The following is an 18,134-nucleotide window of genomic DNA, read 5'->3' on the forward strand; positions in this document are numbered from 1 at the left end:
TGGCTGCGGTCTACGGCCCTTTCCCAGGAAGTGAGGTCCCGGGTGGAAGGCCTGCCTTTCGAAGGGGAATCACTGTTCTCCGCATCGACCGATGAGGCCTTAAAGAAAAAGAAAGAGGACAGGCAGACGGCACGGTCCTTGGGCCTAGCTCCCACGGACAAACCCGCCTACAAGCCACGGTACGCTCCCAGGTACGGCCCTTACCACTACCAGGGCAGGTACCAGCAGCAGCGGCCGAGTTACCAACCGTTCCCGGCTTATCAGCAGCGACACTACCCTCCTCAGCAGCAGCCCAGGAGGCGTAGGCCGTTCAAACCTCGTTCCTCGCAGCCTCCAGCCCAGCAGAAGGAGCAGCAGGGCCCTGGGAGGCAGTACTGAAGGGTCAACCCAGCCGTACCACCGAACTTCTCAGACAGACTGAGGCCATTCCTCTCGGAGTGGGAGTCAATAACATCTGACTCATGGGTCTTAACTATTGTTGAGAACGGGTACGGGCTGGAATTCATTGAACTGCCGAGATGCGGTTCACCGCTGACCGCTGTCAATAACACTATGGCCGAGCTGGACACTGAAATAACATCGCTCTTGGCCAAGGGGGCTATAGGGGAAGTGCCCTATGACGGCTCTGTGAAGGGGTTCTTCTCCAGGTTCTTCCTAGTCCCCAAAAAGGACGGGGGGTTGCGTCCCATTCTGGACTTACGAGGCCTTAATGCCTATTTGAGGGTGACTAAGTTTAAAATGGTAACGTTGGCAACTGTGATTGCCCTGCTCAGGAAGGGGGATTGGTTTGCGGTCCTGGATCTGAAGGACGCATATTTTCATGTGGGGATACGTGAAGAACACAGGAAATACCTGAGCTTCGTCTACCGGCAAAGGGTCTTCCAGTACAAGGTGCTCCCCTTTGGCCTGTCCACTGCCCCACGGGTGTTCACTAAATGTGTTGCTCCTGTGGTCTCCTTCCTTCGGGAGCAGAGTTGTTCAATCTTCCCGTACCTTGATGACTGGCTCATCGTGGCTGAGTCTGAGCCCAGATTAGTCCAGGACATTGATCTGGTGCTTACCACATGCGACCGATTGGGCCTCGTGGTTAATCTGGAAAAATCTAAATTGGTCCCCAGTCGCACGGTCTCCTACATTGGTGCACTTCTGGACTCTGTGAAGGGTAAGGCTCTGCTCCCCCAGGAGAGGGCTAGGTCCCTAAAGGTTCTTGTGTCCATGTTTAAGAGGAACCGTTTTCAACCGGTACGCACTATCCAGTGCTTACTGGGCCATATGGCTGCTGCCACTTCTGTAATCCCCCTCGCCAGGCTGCATTTGCGGCCTCTCCAGAACTGGTTTGTACGAAGGTATGATGCCTTTCGGCACCCTCCGTCCCTCAAGCTCTCCGTTCCTAGGAGCGTACTGTCCTCGCTGGATTGGTGGTTGTCTGAGGGCAATTTGTTTGGAGGTTTCCCTTTCGGTTATCAACATCCTGACATCACGGTGACCACTGATGCCTCTCTGCTGGGATGGGGGGCTTACTGTGGGGATGTCTGTGTCCAGGACGTCTGGACTGAAGGTGAAAAGGCGCTCCATATCAATGTTTTGGAACTAAGAGCCATTCGTTTTGCGCTTGTGTCCCTTACAGCTCTGCTGCGAAATCGTCACGTTTTGGTACAGACAGACAACACCACTGCCATGTACTACGTGAACCAGCAAGGGGGCACAGCGTCCATGACTCTCTGTCGGGAAGCCACGCTCACCTGGCAGTGGGCGGTCAAGAATGGCGTCACTCTGCGAGCCATACATGTGGCTGGGTCAGACAACGCTCGGGCGGACGCCCTGAGCAGGGTTCTGTTGATAGACCACGAATGGGAGCTCAACGACGGGTGCAGTGGGCTGATCTTCCAGATGTGGGGACACCCGGTTATAGATGTGTTCGCTACGGCGGAGAACGCCAAAGCCCAGACGTTCTGTTCCCGAGCAGGGAGCGACCCGCTCTCTATTGGGGATGCCTTCCTGTTTACGTGGAACCGGGGGTTGCATTACATGTTTCCGCCCTTCCCCTTGATAGCCAAGGTCCTGTGCAAAATAGAGGAGGACAGGACAGACTGCATCTTAGTGGCCCCATTTTGGCCGAGGCAAGTCTGGTTCCCAAGGCTCCTGCAGCTATCTCAGCGGACCTATGTGAAGCTGCCCCCTTGGCAGGATCTTTTGAAGAACGGGGACATTCTTCACCACGACCCCGGGAAGCTGCATCTGGCAGCTTGGCGGATCGTCCCTCCTCGTTGAATTTTTCTACGCAGGTGGAACGGGTCCTCCTGAATGCCCACAAGCCATCTACCCGGCGCTCTTACGAGGCCAAGTGGCGGAGGTTTGAGACCTGGGCACGTGAGAAAGGGGTGGTGCCTACGGATAGCTCCCTAGGGCTGATTTTTGACTATTTGTGCCTCCTGAGGGACCAGGGATTAAGGGTTACCTCCCTCAAGGTTCACCTGGCAGCTATCTCTTCTACCCACTCTCGAGTTGATGGTAGCACGGTTTTTTCCCACCCAAAGTCCCGCCAGTTCCTTAAGGGAATGTTCAACCTCTACCCACCAGTGTCGCCTCCTGTACCACAATGGTCACTGTCTTTGGTGCTGGCATGGCTAATGTTGCCTCCCTTCGAGCCTTTGGCGACCTGCCCCTTGGACCTGCTATCGTACAAGGTGGCATTCCTAGTGGCTATAACCTCTGCCAGGAGGGTCAGTGAGCTCTCTGCGCTACGGTCTGATCCCCCCTTCCTTTTATTCCATCCCAATAGGGTAGTATTGCGTCCCTGCCTGGGCTTCCTGCCTAAGGTAGTGTCCACTTTTCATCTGTCGCAGGAGATATCGCTTCCTGCATTCTTTCCTCACCCCTCTTCCAAGGGGGAAAAGGCGCTGCACACTCTGGATTTGAAGAGGGCGCTAGCTTTCTATCTGGACAGGACAAAGGGCTTCCGAAAGTGTCCTCACCTGTTCGTGTGTTTTGGGGCCAAGGACAAGGGCAATAGGGCTTCCTCGCAGACTCTGTCCAGGTGGATTGTGACGGCCATTAGTAAGGCCTATTCCCTGGCTGGGGCGAGTTGCCCGCTGCAGGTTAGGGCCCATTCCACGCGGTCCCAGGCTGCCTCTTCGGCTCTCCTCCGGGGGGTTCCGTTGGCTAGCATCTGTAGGGCAGCCACCTGGTCCACGGCTGACACCTTTGTCAGGCATTATGCTGTGGATGTGGATACAGGGCGAGATGTGGCTGTGGCCAGGGCTGTATTGCATTCCCTTTTTTTCTAAGGGGTTCTGAGATGCTACGCTATGATGCTACAATTTTGTAGTTGTATGTTTTATATGTATATATGCTTATATATATATTTATTGAATATATCCTTATACAAGTGGTGTATATATGGGAGTATATTGTATATATGTGTTATTTTTGTATGTATATTTGTGTATAGTTATATGTTGTTTACACTTGTTGATGGTTCTTGTGTGATACAATAAAATTGTGTTGGACTTCACCCCACCTTCCTTATTGTGTGAAGCTTGGTACACTCCCATGTGTGGAGGCACAGAAGAACGAAGATGAAAACAGGGTTGACGTACCTGTAACTTATGTTCATCGAGTTCTTCTGTGCTGACACACAACCCTCCCTCCTACCCCGCTGTGAATTCCAATGCACAATGCTGTGTGGGCTATAACAAATATTGGTGTCTATGCAGGTTGTGGCTATGTGTATTGGTTAAGCGGCGGCAAGGAGAACTGAGGGAAGGGGCCGTTGGTCGCTGGAGGAGCACGTGACCGTTTGGGCGGGAAAACGGTCGCTGAAGCGCGCGACAAACGGCCCCTTCGGAGCTATAGAAGCTATGGAAAATTCTCCGGCGGCTGGCCTGCGCCTGCGCAGTCCCCATGTGTGTCAGCACAGAAGAACTCGATGAACATAAGTTACAGGTATGTCAACCCTGTTTTCTGAATGCTTATCTACATTTATTTTTTAAAACGGCAAGTTAAAACCACTGAAAATTAACAAGTTAGGAAGACATGTTCTTTCTAGCTCAGGCTGCTCTTTGCTATGCTAGTGGGTTTTTTAAGTTCTTTAGAAAACTTGGGAGAGATTTCAAATAGGGCCTGTCCCCAACTGCGGTCTGAAGCACTGTTTTGTTCCGGTACAAGTGTAGACCAGGCCAGAATGTTTGGTCAGGAGAGGTGGAGGTTGCAGTCTTTTCAGTATGGTCAGGGGAAGGTGGAGAATGGGTGGGTACCTGTGCTTCTGCCTAGCCGAATCCTGACAGTTTATGCCCCTCTTGCCTTTGCATGCATTCCTGTCTGGTTCCATGGCACTTTTGATGCTGTTACCTATACAGATGCATGCATCAGATTTAGTTCAAACTACCATGTTTTTGTCAGAGCTGGATGGAGCCTGAGTCTCAACAGTTGGGGGAAGAGATGGTGGTGCATGACCATTCGAGCAAGTCTTCTCTGTAGACTTTGCCTACACGTACTCATCCTTGCTGGTGTGGGCTTTTTCTTCCCAAAGCAGAGTTTTAGATTTTGGCAACACAGAGACACCACTGATTTACAGGCCAGCTGGGGAGGGTTGTATTTACTTTTATTATTAATTTACTTATTTTACTTCATTTATACTCCACCTTTTCCCCCAATGGGGAACCAAACTGGTTTACATCATTCTCGCCTCCATTTTATCCTCACAACAACCTTGTGAGGTAGGTCAGGCAGAACATGTGTGACTTGCCCAAGGCCACCCAGCAAGTTTCCATGGCAGAGCAGTGATTCAAACCTGGTTCTCCCAGATCCTAGTCCAGCTCCCTAGCCACAATACCAGACTGGCTCTGTAAAGGAGAGTTTGTCAGGCCGCGGTGCTGGTGTGGCCAGTCCTGATGCCTTTCCTCTCTGCTGACTCCCCACCTTCTCCAGTTCTTTTCGCGTTGCCAAATGCACCCTCACCATCTCCACTTTTTCTCTCTTTCCAGTTCCTACCGAAAAGGGTGCCACCGGCTTGAGCAACCTCGGTAACACCTGTTTCATGAACTCCAGCATCCAGTGCGTCAGCAACACACAGCCCCTCACACGGTATTTCATCTCAGGCAGACACCTCTATGAGCTAAACAGGTAAGCGACCTTGTTATGATAATCCAAAACCCCGAGGACAAAGGAAAGTTTTATCAAATAGGTTTGCTTATTGGAAGCAATATGCCAACTTTCTGCCATAGCAGGCCATTCAAGGCAGCTCATAGTATGTATATTTATGTTCATGCAGGGCTTTTTTTCAGCTGGAACGCTGTGGAATGGAGTTCTGGCACCTCTTGAAAATGGTCACATGGCCGGTGGCCCCGCCCCCTGATCTCCAGACAGAGGGGAGTTTAGATTGCCCTCCGCGCCATGTGGCGCGGAGGGCAATCTAAACTCCTCTCTGTCTGGAGATCAGGGGACGGGGCTACTGGCCATGTGACCATTTTCGCCAAGGGCGATTTAAACTTTAAAAAACTCTCCCCTTGTTCCAGCTGACCCAGAGTGATGTCATTGTGCAGTCCTGAGTTCCACCACTGAGTTCCACCACCTCTTTTCCCAGAAAAAAGCCCTGTGTGCATGTAAATGCAAATGTACATAAAATGCAATTTAAATCATGATGAAAAACAAAGCGGGCTAAACAGTGTTTAGGATGGCTCCTGGCAACCAGAGCAAGTTTCAGGTTCTGAAAGAGTATTTGGAAAGGCAGTATTGAATTTCTACAAAAATATACACTAAAGAGCAATCAAGAGACAGTATCTTGAAATCTGTTGACAACAAAAAGAAATGCTTTGGTAAACATGTCTTCGCCTGGTGCTGAAAAGCTAGCTTCTCAGCTTGGGTGAGTGCTTTATTTCCTTAGTACTGTCCTGCACAGGCTTAAGTGATAGAATATTGGATTGCACATACCTTCAGACTGGAGTAGAGGGAGAGAGAGAGATAATTACATGTTTTTTATGGTCTTGTGCATTTAAAATAAAACTTCCCTGTGTGTAGAAAAGGCACAAAGAAACTTAATGTAGCCCTTTCCCTGATGTGCTAAGTTTTCAGCATGCAGGGAAGCTTCTGATGTTTCAAAAAAAAATGTTTTAACGATCACTCCCTCTTCTCCTGAAGATTGTACCCCTTTGATCTAGAATTCTGCTGCCTAATACTGTGTAATATGTAGGTTGGTTTTTTGTGCCTTTCCGTTTGAAAAATGCAACGCAAAACTATTTGACTATGTTACATTCTCTTATGAATTCCAGGACTAACCCAATAGGTATGAAGGGGCATATGGCCAAGTGCTACGGGGATTTGATTCAAGAGCTATGGAGTGGAACTCAAAAGAACATCGCTCCCTTGAAATTGCGGGTAAGATTTGCATGTGATTCACATTCAGCAAATGGTATGATTTGAGACTTTTCATCACCTGCTGCCCAGTTGTTCACATTTTAGTTTTAATTCTAGAATCCTGGAGTTGCTCTTACATAATGCAGTGGCCAAAGCAGTTCAAAGTTGCTTTTAATTCAGACAAGAAGAAACAGGGATTGTGATATAGACCAGAGCAGAATGTACCACTTCAGATTGAAAGTAACGGGGGGGCTGCGTTTTTGAATTGGCCTCAAAATTTATCATGATTAAAGGGCAGCGGATGAGACTGCTTAACAGCCCGGACCTTGGTTGTGTTTGCTTCGTTTTGCAGTGGACGATTGCTAAATATGCACCCAGGTTTAATGGCTTCCAACAGCAAGACTCCCAAGAGCTCCTGGCTTTTCTCTTGGATGGCCTTCATGAGGATCTGAACAGGGTTCACGATAAGCCATATGTAGAACTGAAAGACAGCGATGGACGGCCAGATTGGGAAGTGGCAGCAGAGGTGCGTGGCTGCTTTCATGTCTGTCTAGCTAGCTATGATTTGTAGTCCACCTTCCGCACAAGCGGGCTCAGGGCGGATAACAACATATTAAAAATACAGTTATATCATATGCCTTCTTGACTGTGGCCTACTCTGTATTGTTAAGAAAACCCATCAGAGTTGAAGTTCTTTTGATTGCATTAATCAGGACTGCCTCCAGATATTTGCAGTTTCCTGGGCAGCAAGAAAAAGAATGCACCAATCCATTGAAAAGGGTCACATAGTTACCCTTACCTTTTGGTCTTTCTAATACTGTCTCTAAAAATCGCAAAGAACTTTGCCCATTTTCGAGTTCGCAAGCAGGGCCGGATCAAGGAGGGGCAGGGGGGGTAGTCTGCCCCCGGCGCCACCAGGGAGGGGGTGCCGGGAGCAGCTGCCAGAGGGCGCAGGGTGGCCGCGCTGCCTTTTGCCTGCCTTGCTGGGCAGGGGGTGCGCAGCAAGCCGGTCGCCCCCTGTCCTGCGGGGCAGGCGAATGGCGCGGGCAGCCTTGCAGCCCCCCGCGCTGCTTTTGCCTACCCTGCAGGGCAGGGGGTGTGCGGCAAGCCGGCCGCCCCCTGTCCTGTGGGGCAGACGAAAGCAGCACAGGGGGCTGCACTGCCTTTTGCCTGCCCTGCAGGGCAGGGGGTGCCCGGCAAGCTGGCCGCCCCCTGTCCTGCGGAGCAGGCGAAAGCAGCACAGGGGGCCGCAAGGCCGCCCGCGCCATTCGCCTGCGGGGAAGCAAATAGCGCAGGCGGCTTCCCAGCCCCGCATGCTGCCTCCGTTCCACCCTGCGTGATGACGTCACCGAAGTGATGTCATCACGCAGCATGGGGAGCACGCGCACGTGTCCGGCCAAGGGTTGCCCCAGGCGTGGGCAACCCTAGATCCGGTGCTGTTCACAAGAACTTTAATTTCAGGCCTGAAGGTAAGTAAAATCCAGAACTAGGAGGAGGAGAAGGGAGAAAGAGAAGAAGAGAAACTGATGCGAATGATAGAAGCCCCCAGCCTCTACATAGACTAGTTTTGAGACGGGATGGAGGAGATATTTTGCAGACTTTAGTTAGAATGCGCCTTTTGCATTTTTAAAAAAACCCTCTCTAGTTGCAGCAAGGCATGCTGGGATACAGAAGCAAAAGTGACTCCCCCTATGGTAATAAAAACACAAGCAGGGATGCCTGGAGGTTGAACGCAGCTCGTTTTCGAAGTACAGGAATTGTTTTTTTCAGTTCTGAAGAAACTGGGGGCTCCTCAGCTTGATCCAGGCCCATCATCCGGTGGGCAAGTGATTGGATTGCCGTTGACAGGGCTTTTTTTCTGGGAAAAGAAGTGGTGGAACTCAGTGGGTTGCCCTCAGAGAAAATGGTCACATGGCTGGTGGCCCCACCCCCTGATCTCCAGACAGAGGGGAGTTGAGATTGCCCTCGCGGAGGGCGATCTCAACTCCCCTCTGTCTGGAGATCAGGGGGCAGGGCCACCAACCATGTGACCATTTTCAAGCGGTTCCGGAACTCCGTTCCACCACATTCCAGCTGAAAAAGAGCCTTGGCCGTTGATATGGGGACACCCATTTCTTACATGTCCCCTCTTCTAAGAAGTTCTTGGCATCCCCTCATTGGAACTGAAGGTCTTTCTGCCTGGCTTTCTTTCTCCTATTCAGGCCTGGGAAAATCATCTTCGGAGGAACCGCTCCATTGTGGTGGACTTGTTCCATGGGCAGCTTCGTTCTCAAGTGAAGTGCAAGACCTGTGGGCACGTCAGCGTCCGCTTTGACCCTTTTAATTTTTTATCGTTGCCCCTCCCGATGGACAGCTACATGCACTTAGAGATTACAGGTGGGCAGTCAGACACCGAAACCCAGTTGCTTAAGTATTAGTCCTTCAAGGAATTGCTCTGTGGTGAGAGGGGCCATTGTTGGAAGGTTTCTCCTCCCCAGCGTAGCACAAGACAGCTTAGTTCTGGGCTAGATGAGCAGCTTTCTGCTAGCATGGCAGGAGATCACAAGAGCCTTGCAGCATCCACTCAGAAAGAAGCTGCGTGTAAAGGCGTGAATCAGAATGGTGCCATGTAGGTAGGAGGGTGGTGGATTTCTTCCTCCCAGTTCTGCATGGGAGAGTGTCTTTTGGGGGGTGGGGGCGTGAGATGGGCATGCACGCCTTGTTACCTGAATGGCTTCCTGTGTCTTTACTCTAGACCAAAGAGATGCCCCTCTGGTCACGTGTAGAGTGCAGACCGGCACCAAAGGGGTTGACATATAAACCGGGTGCTATATTAGGGTCCTGTGGGCAGTGCTAACCAACATTGCAAGGGGAGCAGAATGAGAGAGGGGAGGAGAAGACAGACAAAGTGGACTGCCTCCTTTATGTTATTATGATTGTGAGGAATTAAAGACTTGGCACTCGAATACAATAGTTTAGTACTACTACTAAACAAACAAACAATGGAATGGCTACAAAGGCACAAATTAGAAAGAATACTACAAAAACACAGAATGGGATATTCACTTACATACACTTGGCATCATACACAGTTACAAGTCATACACAGCCATAACGAACAGAATGTTACAGATTTCCCGGTTGAAATGATGTTCCAGATGTTCCCAAATATGCTAGTGTATATGTAAGAATAGGTGCAATAATAAAACATCTGGCCTGTTCTGAAGAACAATGGGGGAGTCTGAGATGGAAGACTCCCAAACAAACTCTAGAAAAACCGGATGCATGGAACTGCGTTTAGTTCTACTCACAAGCCGAAAAAGTTGCCTGATGTCGAGGCTCACAAATTGCATCGGACACAACAGAAGCATATTAAAAGTGCAAAAAGGGTACAACGAAAGGTACTAGTGGCACGAAGAATGAGCCAGCAGGAAAAAGGCAAATGGGAGTAAATGGCACCCCCCACCCCCCAAAACTCCTAACAGGATGCTATGTTTATACTATAGGGCGCCTATACACGATGAACACGAAGCAATTAATATGGACATTTGATATATTTTTCATTCAGATTGGGCATTATAGACTAATTTGGGCTAGGGTTGGAAATCGGGGTCTTCAAGCATGCAATGGGAAACAAGAGATGGATAATTGGGCACCAGGTCAAGAGAAGTCCAGACACCTGGTGGTTAGGGTCCATTAACTAATGACGGATTCCATTAATATAGACTCTTGATTACTGGTAACAGGACTCTGCTAAACATACGGCTGAATATGATATCCTGAGAGAGATCTATAAGAAGAAAGTCTATATAGACAGGTAGAACTTCACTGTTCCTTTGTAAGTTTATTGCTACTTACTGATAATGCCAGCCTAGTCCTGGGTAGAAGATTGCTGTGGGAGATCAGCTTTAGTCCTAAGAGTAAAGTTCCAGTTGAATTTACTGGGAAGAATAATGAGTGCTGAGTTTCCACTTCTGATGTTTTGACCGCCAGTTGATAGCCTCACAGATAGCAGCCGATTGATGTCTGTGTTGGAACATCAGCAGCCGCTGATTCACAGCATGAGCCCCCTTCTTCTGGGACAGCCGCCAGCCAGCCAGCCTAATACCATCAGCCAAATAACCAGCACTGCTGCGTAGGAACAGTGATGGCGAGTCAGAGCCTCTGTTCTGGCCTGCCTGCCTTGCCGATTTGGCAAGAGCAAGTGATGGCTCTGCATAGACAGGCATGCGACGAGCGATTCTGTCCTGAGTTAATGGATATCATAGGCTTTGAATAGTACTAACTTGCCATATGCCTCACTTGGTGATCGACCGATTTTAGTTTTAACTGCCTACATCTCAGGTCTGTGGGTTGGCATGTGCCCCTGGGATTGGAGTATCACAGTCATTTGGGGGCAGGGAGGTATGGCGATGGGAGGAAGTATGGAATTCAAGGAAGTGGGCTGAGATACGAACATTGGCCTTGGACGTGTAGGCCTGGGAAGCTGGGGAGAGAATGGATGTTTTGCTGGTATCTCGTCTGCCCAGCTCGCCAGCTGACACCCTACTGAGGCAGTCAGAGGCTGTTACCGGTGGTGGTTCCCCAGGGCAGTGGTCTTGGGGGACTTCAACATCCACATGGAGGCCGTCTTGTCAGGGGCGGCCTTGTACTTTATGGCTGTCATGGCTACATTGGTTCTCTCCCAGGTTGTCGGCTCCCACACATGAAGCAACTAGATAAGCAACTGGAAACAGATCTCTCTTCCTTGGCCCAGTGCCTGGATGCCATGGTGGAATGACTGAGGGGTAGTTGGCTGAAGCTAAAGCCTTTGAAAACTCAGGTCCTGTGGCTGGGAAGGACTGTGGTTATGGAGAATTTGTCACTCCGATTCCTCGACGGATCCCAGCTTTCTTCTGTGGACTCTGTGAAGAGTTTTGGGGAGGGGGGGTTGGCTTGATTCTAATCTTTCCATGGACAAACAGGTGTCCATGATGGCTAGAATGGCATTTTTTCCATTTTTGCCAGGCCCGACAACTTTCTCCATATCTGTCTCAATCTTACCTACCACATTGATCCATGTGACGGTCATCTAGACTACTGCAACCAGGGCTTTTTTTCAGCTGGAACGTGGTGGAATGGAGTTCCGGGACCTCTTGAAAATGGTCACATGGCTGGTGGCCCCGCCCCCTGATCTCCAGATGCAGAGGGCAATCTCAACTCCCCTCTGTCTGGAGATCAGGGGGCGGGGCCACCAGCTATGTGACCATTTTCTCCGAGGGCAACCCACTGAGTTCCACCACCTCTTTTCCTAGAAAAAAAGCCCTGGCCTGCAGGGACTGCAACTTATTCTATATAGAGCTATCCTTGAAGACGCTCCAGAGACTTCCAAGTGGTGCGGAATGCAGCTGCTAGGTTGTTGACCCAAGTCACCAATTTTGAAGCAACTGCTCTGGTTGCCAATTAATTTCTGGACCAAATTCAAGGTGTTGGTTTTCACTTTTAAGGCCCTTCAGAGTCTGGGACCTTCATGGTCCAGCCTCTCCCGTTATGAACCAGCAGGGCTTGCCCAGTGGTTCCTGGTCCCAGGGTAGACTTTCTTCCACTAGGAAAAAGGCCTTTATGATTGTAGCACCCTCCCTCCTCTTCCTACAAGGCCTAGCCTCAACCATATGCCTGGTGGAACATCTCTTGTCTTACAGGCCTAGCGGAAAGATAGCAAATCCTGCCGGGCCCTAGTTTCAATGGACAGAGAGTTCCACCACGTCAGAGCCAGGACCGAAACAGCCTGGGCTGTGGTTGAGGCCTGGGGGGCCTCTCTGGGGCCAGGGACCACCAATAATTGTTTTTCTGCTGATTGAAATGTCCTCCGGGGTATATATAGGAAGAGGTGGTCCCGCCAATATGTTGGTCCTAGTCTGCATAGGGCTTTTTAGGTTAATATCAAAACCCTGAATCTGATCCAGAACTTCACTGGCAACCAATGCAGCTGGCGCAATATAGGTGTTGTGTGTGCCCCACTTGGCACTCCTGCAATAACACGCGCAGCTGCATTTTGAACCAGCTGTAACCTCCGGGCCAGACCCATGGGAAGCCTGCATAGAGCGAGTTAACAGTAATCCAGTCTAGAGGTGACCGTTGCCTAGATCACTGTAGTTGAGTCATGGGTCAAAAGGTAAGGAACAAGCTGCCTGGTCTGTCGTTGATGAAAAAAAGAAGACCTAGCAACCGCTGCGACCTGTGCCTCCATTGTCAGGGAGGCACCCAGGATCACCCCCAGGCTCCTAACCCTCGGAACCAGCGCAGGTGGCGCCCCATCGAGAGTCGGGAGCCAGAGTTCCAAACCTAAACACCCACGACTCAAATCTGAAGTAGTTGTGGGTGAAGAAAAACTGGCAGAGGTTGGTAGCAAGGTCAGCTGTGGTGGTGTTAGAAATGGTATTCCTAATGGCTTGTAGTCCATCTTTGTGAGGGATGTTGGTGTAGAGAGATTTCAGTATCCATGTTGGCCAAAACAGTGTTATCTGGAACATTGTTAATCGATTGTATTTTCCTTAGAAAGTCTGTGGTGCTGTGCACAGAACTGCGGGCACTGATGGCATAAGGTCTGAGAATGGAGTCCGTGTATCCAGACCTCCCAACAGTCATCGGGCCTGTGCTAGGGGCAAGAGGGCGTCCCGGGTTGCCAGTCTCGTGTACTTTGGGCAGAAGATAGAAAGCCTCCGTTGAGGTCCCTGTGGTGTGTCCATATAGATTTATTTTGTATGTGTGTAGGTAATTCCTTTATAATTCTGTTTAGTTCTTTTTGGTGTTCCCGAGTGTGGTACGAGGATAGTCATTTGCAGAAAGCAGTATTGGAGAGTCGTCTTTTGTCTTCCCGAATGTGGATTTGTTCATGATGACAGCTGCTCCTCCTCTATTAGCTTCTTTAATAATGATGTCTGGATTGTGTCTGAGGCAGTTTATTGCATTCCTTGCAGCGTGGATGAGGTTGTGTTGCAGAAGATCATGTTTGCGCCTGGCGGCAAAAGCATTCTACGCAGAGATGTAGTGTGGTATTGCGAGCATCCAGGGGTTGTCCCCGTACAGTCCTTTTTCCTGTAGTGTTGGGTGGGTGGCAACTAGCAGTCATTGTGTTGTCTGTTGGTGGGTTGGAGAGCTGGCAGCTGCTCAGCAGTGGGTTGTGGATCACGTTGTGACGATGCTGTCTGTCCATCCATGTTCCGTTCCAAGGCTTTATGAAAGTGCTCTTTTAAATGCAGATGGCAAAAAAGGGCCTCTCAAGTCACCAAAGAACTGTATCATGTGTTTGGATTTAGTGGAGCAGAAGGGCAGTCTTCGTGAAAGAACAGATTCTTCTTCCAGGCTGAGCGTTGCTCCGAAAGGTTGACAGTATTGTTGGAGGAAATGTCGTTGCGGCCTGCCATGTGCAAGAGGCCCGAAAGTTTCTTGTCTTTCTGTTTTCCATGGTGATGAGTTGTAGCCGGCTTGCTTTCTTTTGCAAACACCTTGGTAACAGCTTGATTCCTTGTTTGTATGGATTGATTTCTTCTCCCCTCTCCGTGTTGCAGCTCAAGCCCCCTTAATATTCACTGGCTCCTGAAGAGCAATGAGCATGGTAAGAGAAGGGCAGCAGAGGATTTCGTAAGAAGTTTTCAAAGGAATGTTTTTCCGCATACCTGGTTAGGTCCTCCAAATGTTAAGAAGCCGTTCCTTTGTCTGTGCGTGGTCCTATTTTACTGCCCTGCTGATGAACTGATGGTCGTATTTGTGCATAAGGTAGACATGGACGCAACTCTTCTTCTAGAGTACGAACTAAATATAAACTTGCATAGCTCTTTTGAGGCTGAAAGTGGTTCTGGTATATTAGTTAACTCTAAGAGAGGTCAGGCGGGAGTCTGAGGGTGGCTTCCAGCTCACCAGCTAGCTCATGGCTGGAGCAAGATGCAAATTGAGAGCTTCACCGTGCAACCATAAGCAGAGTAGGCCTATTTACTTTAATGGACTTTGAAGGGTGTAACTCTAGTTCGGATTGCACCGTCAGTCTCCTAGCCTCTGCCTGCCCTGTGCTTTGTCTAACATACCTGTTTATTTGGAGGATGTGTGCAAGAGTGTGTGTGTGTGTGTTTCTTGCAAATGGCAGCACGAAATTAATACAGTAATAATTAAATGTACTGTAACATTTTGGAAGAGATAAGTGAAAGGAATATCAGTTACGGATGAGTATTGTTTGCTAAAAATGTGAGATGTGCTTTCTGCAGTCTCCAGAAAGAAATTCTTCCAGGTTTCACTCAGCGTTCTATATTTATTGATGTTTTTATCTGGTTTAAAATTAATGTGTTTATGCATTTTATATATGTTGTCTTCTGCTCTGAGCCCGTTCGCGGGGAGAGTGGATTAGAAATATAAAAAATAACAACAATAATAATAAACATATGACTACCATCCCTTGAATATATACCAAATAAACACTCAGATTAATGCACAGCCTTCAGATAGTTGCACACTTGACAAAGGATTACTGCAAAACCCGGCTGATCTTTTTTTCTGTGCTCTTTGAGTCGTGAGAGTTTGCCTTTTTTAACTGGAAGCTGACATTCACAGAATTATCACGAGTCCAATCCATTAAGAACTCCCTGCCTTGGATACAATTTTCCATCACAATTGAATAAGTGCAGAACAGCCACCTGCTTATCTCATAGAGATGACGAACCAGCCCTGTTTGTTATTGAATTTGCTTTTTTTAAAGTGCCTCTTTTCCCACCCTCCCCTTTTGTTCTCTTAAGTGATTAAGTTAGATGGTACCACTCCCGTTCGATATGGGCTGAGGCTGAACATGGATGAAAAGTACACTGGCTTGAAAAAACAGTTGAGTGACCTTTGCGGGCTGAAGCCGGAGCAGATCCTCCTTGCAGAAGTTCTCAATTCAAACATCAAGGTAACCTTGCAGCTGTTTGCTCGCAAGCCGGAATGCTGAGAATAACCTGTTCCTCTAAAGCTCAAAACCAAATGAGAAATGGGTGTCAGTCTTTCAAGAAGCGCCGATACGTTGAGTAGGTGCATAACTTGAGAGAAAGGGGATTGTGGATTCTGGCACGGGGGCTTTCCCCGACTGTTTGCAAAACTTTTTTTCAAGCTTGCAGACGGGAGCAGAGTTGGGACCCATTTTTAAAGTTTGGGCAAACTGTCATTAAGTACAAGGTATTGTATTGTAACGTTTGAATCGTTTCCCCCTCCATCGAGGGACTAAAATAGTTTATGTAAACATATATGTCCAAACTGTTGTCTGAGAAATATCCATGCATTAAAATGAGGCAAATGGCATTATACACCCCAGTTGTCAAAAACCACAGCTATCAGGAGGGGCGGCAGGAGGCAAGAGGATTTCTGCGAGGCCCTTCCAGAGCGTAGTGGGCTACTGCGGAAGATGCCTGCCAGGAGGCCTGGGCAGAGACCCTTTCTGCAGCCCAGTAAGCCTTGCTTTTGTTGCCTCGCGCATACAGGCTGCCCCCTTAATGCCAGCTGCCGGGACGGACCTGGGATGAGCTTTCTGCATTAAGCAGTGGGTTGGACTTGGTAGCTTCCAGGGCCTGTCCGGCTTGTACGAGTTCTTGCTCACGCTCAGATTTTCGGACCCTCTTGAGCCTCAAAGGAGCATTAAGCAGTGCTCAAGGCCACCATGAAGGGCAGGGATGAGGTGGGAGGGACCCTAAGCTTGCCCCCCCCGCAACTCACCATGTATTTCTGAGCCATGATGCTACTGGTGAATTAGAGTGGCAGCCCGCAGTGGTGGAGAAGCCCCACCTTGTAAAAAAACTGGTAACTTCCGATTGCCAAGCATAAGCCTATTTCCGGGGGGTGGGGGGGTACCTGTGGCTGCCACAGATGATGCCCAAAGGGTGAGCATCTTGGAAGGGTGCTAGGTATATTTGCCATTTATTTGCTTGCTTGGCGATTAGCTACATTGTGTTTTGAGGAGCTGTACACAATAGAAAGACAGGGTAAGAATCTTTTAAACAAGTAATTGCAGCTGTCTTTCTTAGGAGTACCTGTTAGCCCAGGTACTAACAGGTCCACTTGAAACGAGTGACAAAATTCAGAGTGACATAGAGCTTAACTTTGTAAAACGACAAAAAGTTTCAAAGGCTTCATAATATTGACCCATCTCATCCTCTCTTGCTTCCCCCTCCTCTTTCCAAAGAACTTTCCTCAAGACAACCAGAAGGTTCGCTCGGGGAGTGGCTTATGTGCATTCGAGATACCGATCCCTGGATCCCCTACATCAGCTTCTCCTAGTCCAGTGCAAACAGGTAAAATAAAAATGATTGGTTTCCCTGGTTGGATGCTCCCCTTGAGGAGACATCAAGCTGGGGAGAGGGGGGGCACCTGTGGGTGGCTGCCAGTCAACTTTTTTGGCACCAATAATACCATAACTTAATGCTGTACAGAATGCAGATGTGCGCAGGGCCTCACTTGGGAAGGAAGAGGAAAAAGGAATTAAGCTAAGGGGGGAAAACAGTTTGATAGAAAATGGCGTGGGATATGGGTTCACAGGGCAGCAGGTAGCAGCCAATACCTGCAGTGCTTGGGTGCCTGTTATATCTGTGCTGGAGCTTCTCCTTGAGGCTAATGGATTGTGTTGAGGATTTATATTCCCATCGTTCTTTCCTAAAGGGAATACCCAGAGCAGTTAATAATGGAACACTAAAATGTCATATGAAATGGCCAATAAAACAGTATCAAATAGTATGTCATCAGTTTGGCTGCAGTCCTATGGACACTTTCTGGTCCTAACTCCCATTGAATAATATGGGACTTACTTCCAAGGAGACCTGCTTATATGTGCACAGGGCTCATTTCGAGGGGGAACATGCTGGAACACAGTTCTGGCAGTTCCCCAAAGAGGTCACATGTCAGGTGGCCCCGCCCACCTGACCCAGCCATTTTGGGCCCGTTTCGGCCTGGATTGGGGCCAAAACAGCCCAGATTGGACCTCTGATGGGTGGTGGATCACTTTCCCACTCAGCAGCAGCCCGATCCTGACCATTTTGGGCCCCTTTTTGGCCATTTTCAGCCCCTTTTTGCCATTTTGGGCCCAGTTTCGGCCCTGAATGGCCAGGATTAGGTCCAAAACAGCCAGGATAGGTGATGTCACGGGGCGTGGCATATGCTAATGAGTTATGCTAATGAGTTCCTCCAGCTCTTTTTCTATGAAATGACCCCTGTATGTGCATATAAACACAATTTAGAATCAAAAAGTTCACACAATAAAAGGATGAAACTAGTACATTACCTAGCTAATTAGCTAGCTAACTAATTTTAGTCAACTAGAATATCAACACGCTGAAGTACTTAGAACCTGAACAGTCAAGATCGCTTCAGAACTGGGTCATGGTGTTTTAGGGCCCATAAGACAGACCTGCTTATTGTTTGTTTGCTTCCCCAGTGGGAACTCAAAGCAGCTTCCATCATTCTCCTCTCCTCCATTTTATCCTCGTATCAACCCCGTGAAGTAGGTTTGGATGAGAGTATGTGACCATTCCAAAGCCACCCAGCAAAACACCAGGCTAACAAAACACTCTATACCCGACAATAGCCCTGCAGAGAAGATTAGCACATCAAGCACCAATCCATATGCAAAAGAACCTCCTCAGGATACAGTGAAGCCTCCCGCCATTAGCATTCCACACCCTGGGAAACTCTTACAGGATGACTCAGCTCAACCCCACCCCGCCTGAGTAGATACAAATGACCTGCCAACATCTTTTCCACACTGTGACACTGAGAGATCTCTGTCTTTTGGTGCTACACCTCTGAAGATG

The 18,134-nt window shown here is 48.9% G+C and overlaps 1 protein-coding gene across 6 annotated transcripts in view; it reads left to right on the top strand.

The window, feature by feature from the left end:
* Positions 1-18,134, top strand: part of USP32 (ubiquitin specific peptidase 32) — a 190,444-nt gene that overhangs the window by 148,074 nt on the left and 24,236 nt on the right. For all 6 annotated transcript variants that reach the window (XM_055001294.1, XM_055001295.1, XM_055001297.1 and 3 more), the window contains 6 exons: positions 4,986-5,124; positions 6,270-6,375; positions 6,707-6,880; positions 8,556-8,730; positions 15,099-15,250; positions 16,514-16,622. In XM_055001294.1, coding sequence (XP_054857269.1) covers positions 4,986-5,124; positions 6,270-6,375; positions 6,707-6,880; positions 8,556-8,730; positions 15,099-15,250; positions 16,514-16,622 — 855 coding nt within the window. The remainder of the gene's footprint in view (positions 1-4,985; positions 5,125-6,269; positions 6,376-6,706; positions 6,881-8,555; positions 8,731-15,098; positions 15,251-16,513; positions 16,623-18,134) is intronic.

This window comes from Eublepharis macularius, chromosome 17 (assembly GCF_028583425.1).
Source record: "Eublepharis macularius isolate TG4126 chromosome 17, MPM_Emac_v1.0, whole genome shotgun sequence".
NCBI classification, from domain to species: Eukaryota; Metazoa; Chordata; class Lepidosauria; order Squamata; family Eublepharidae; genus Eublepharis; species Eublepharis macularius.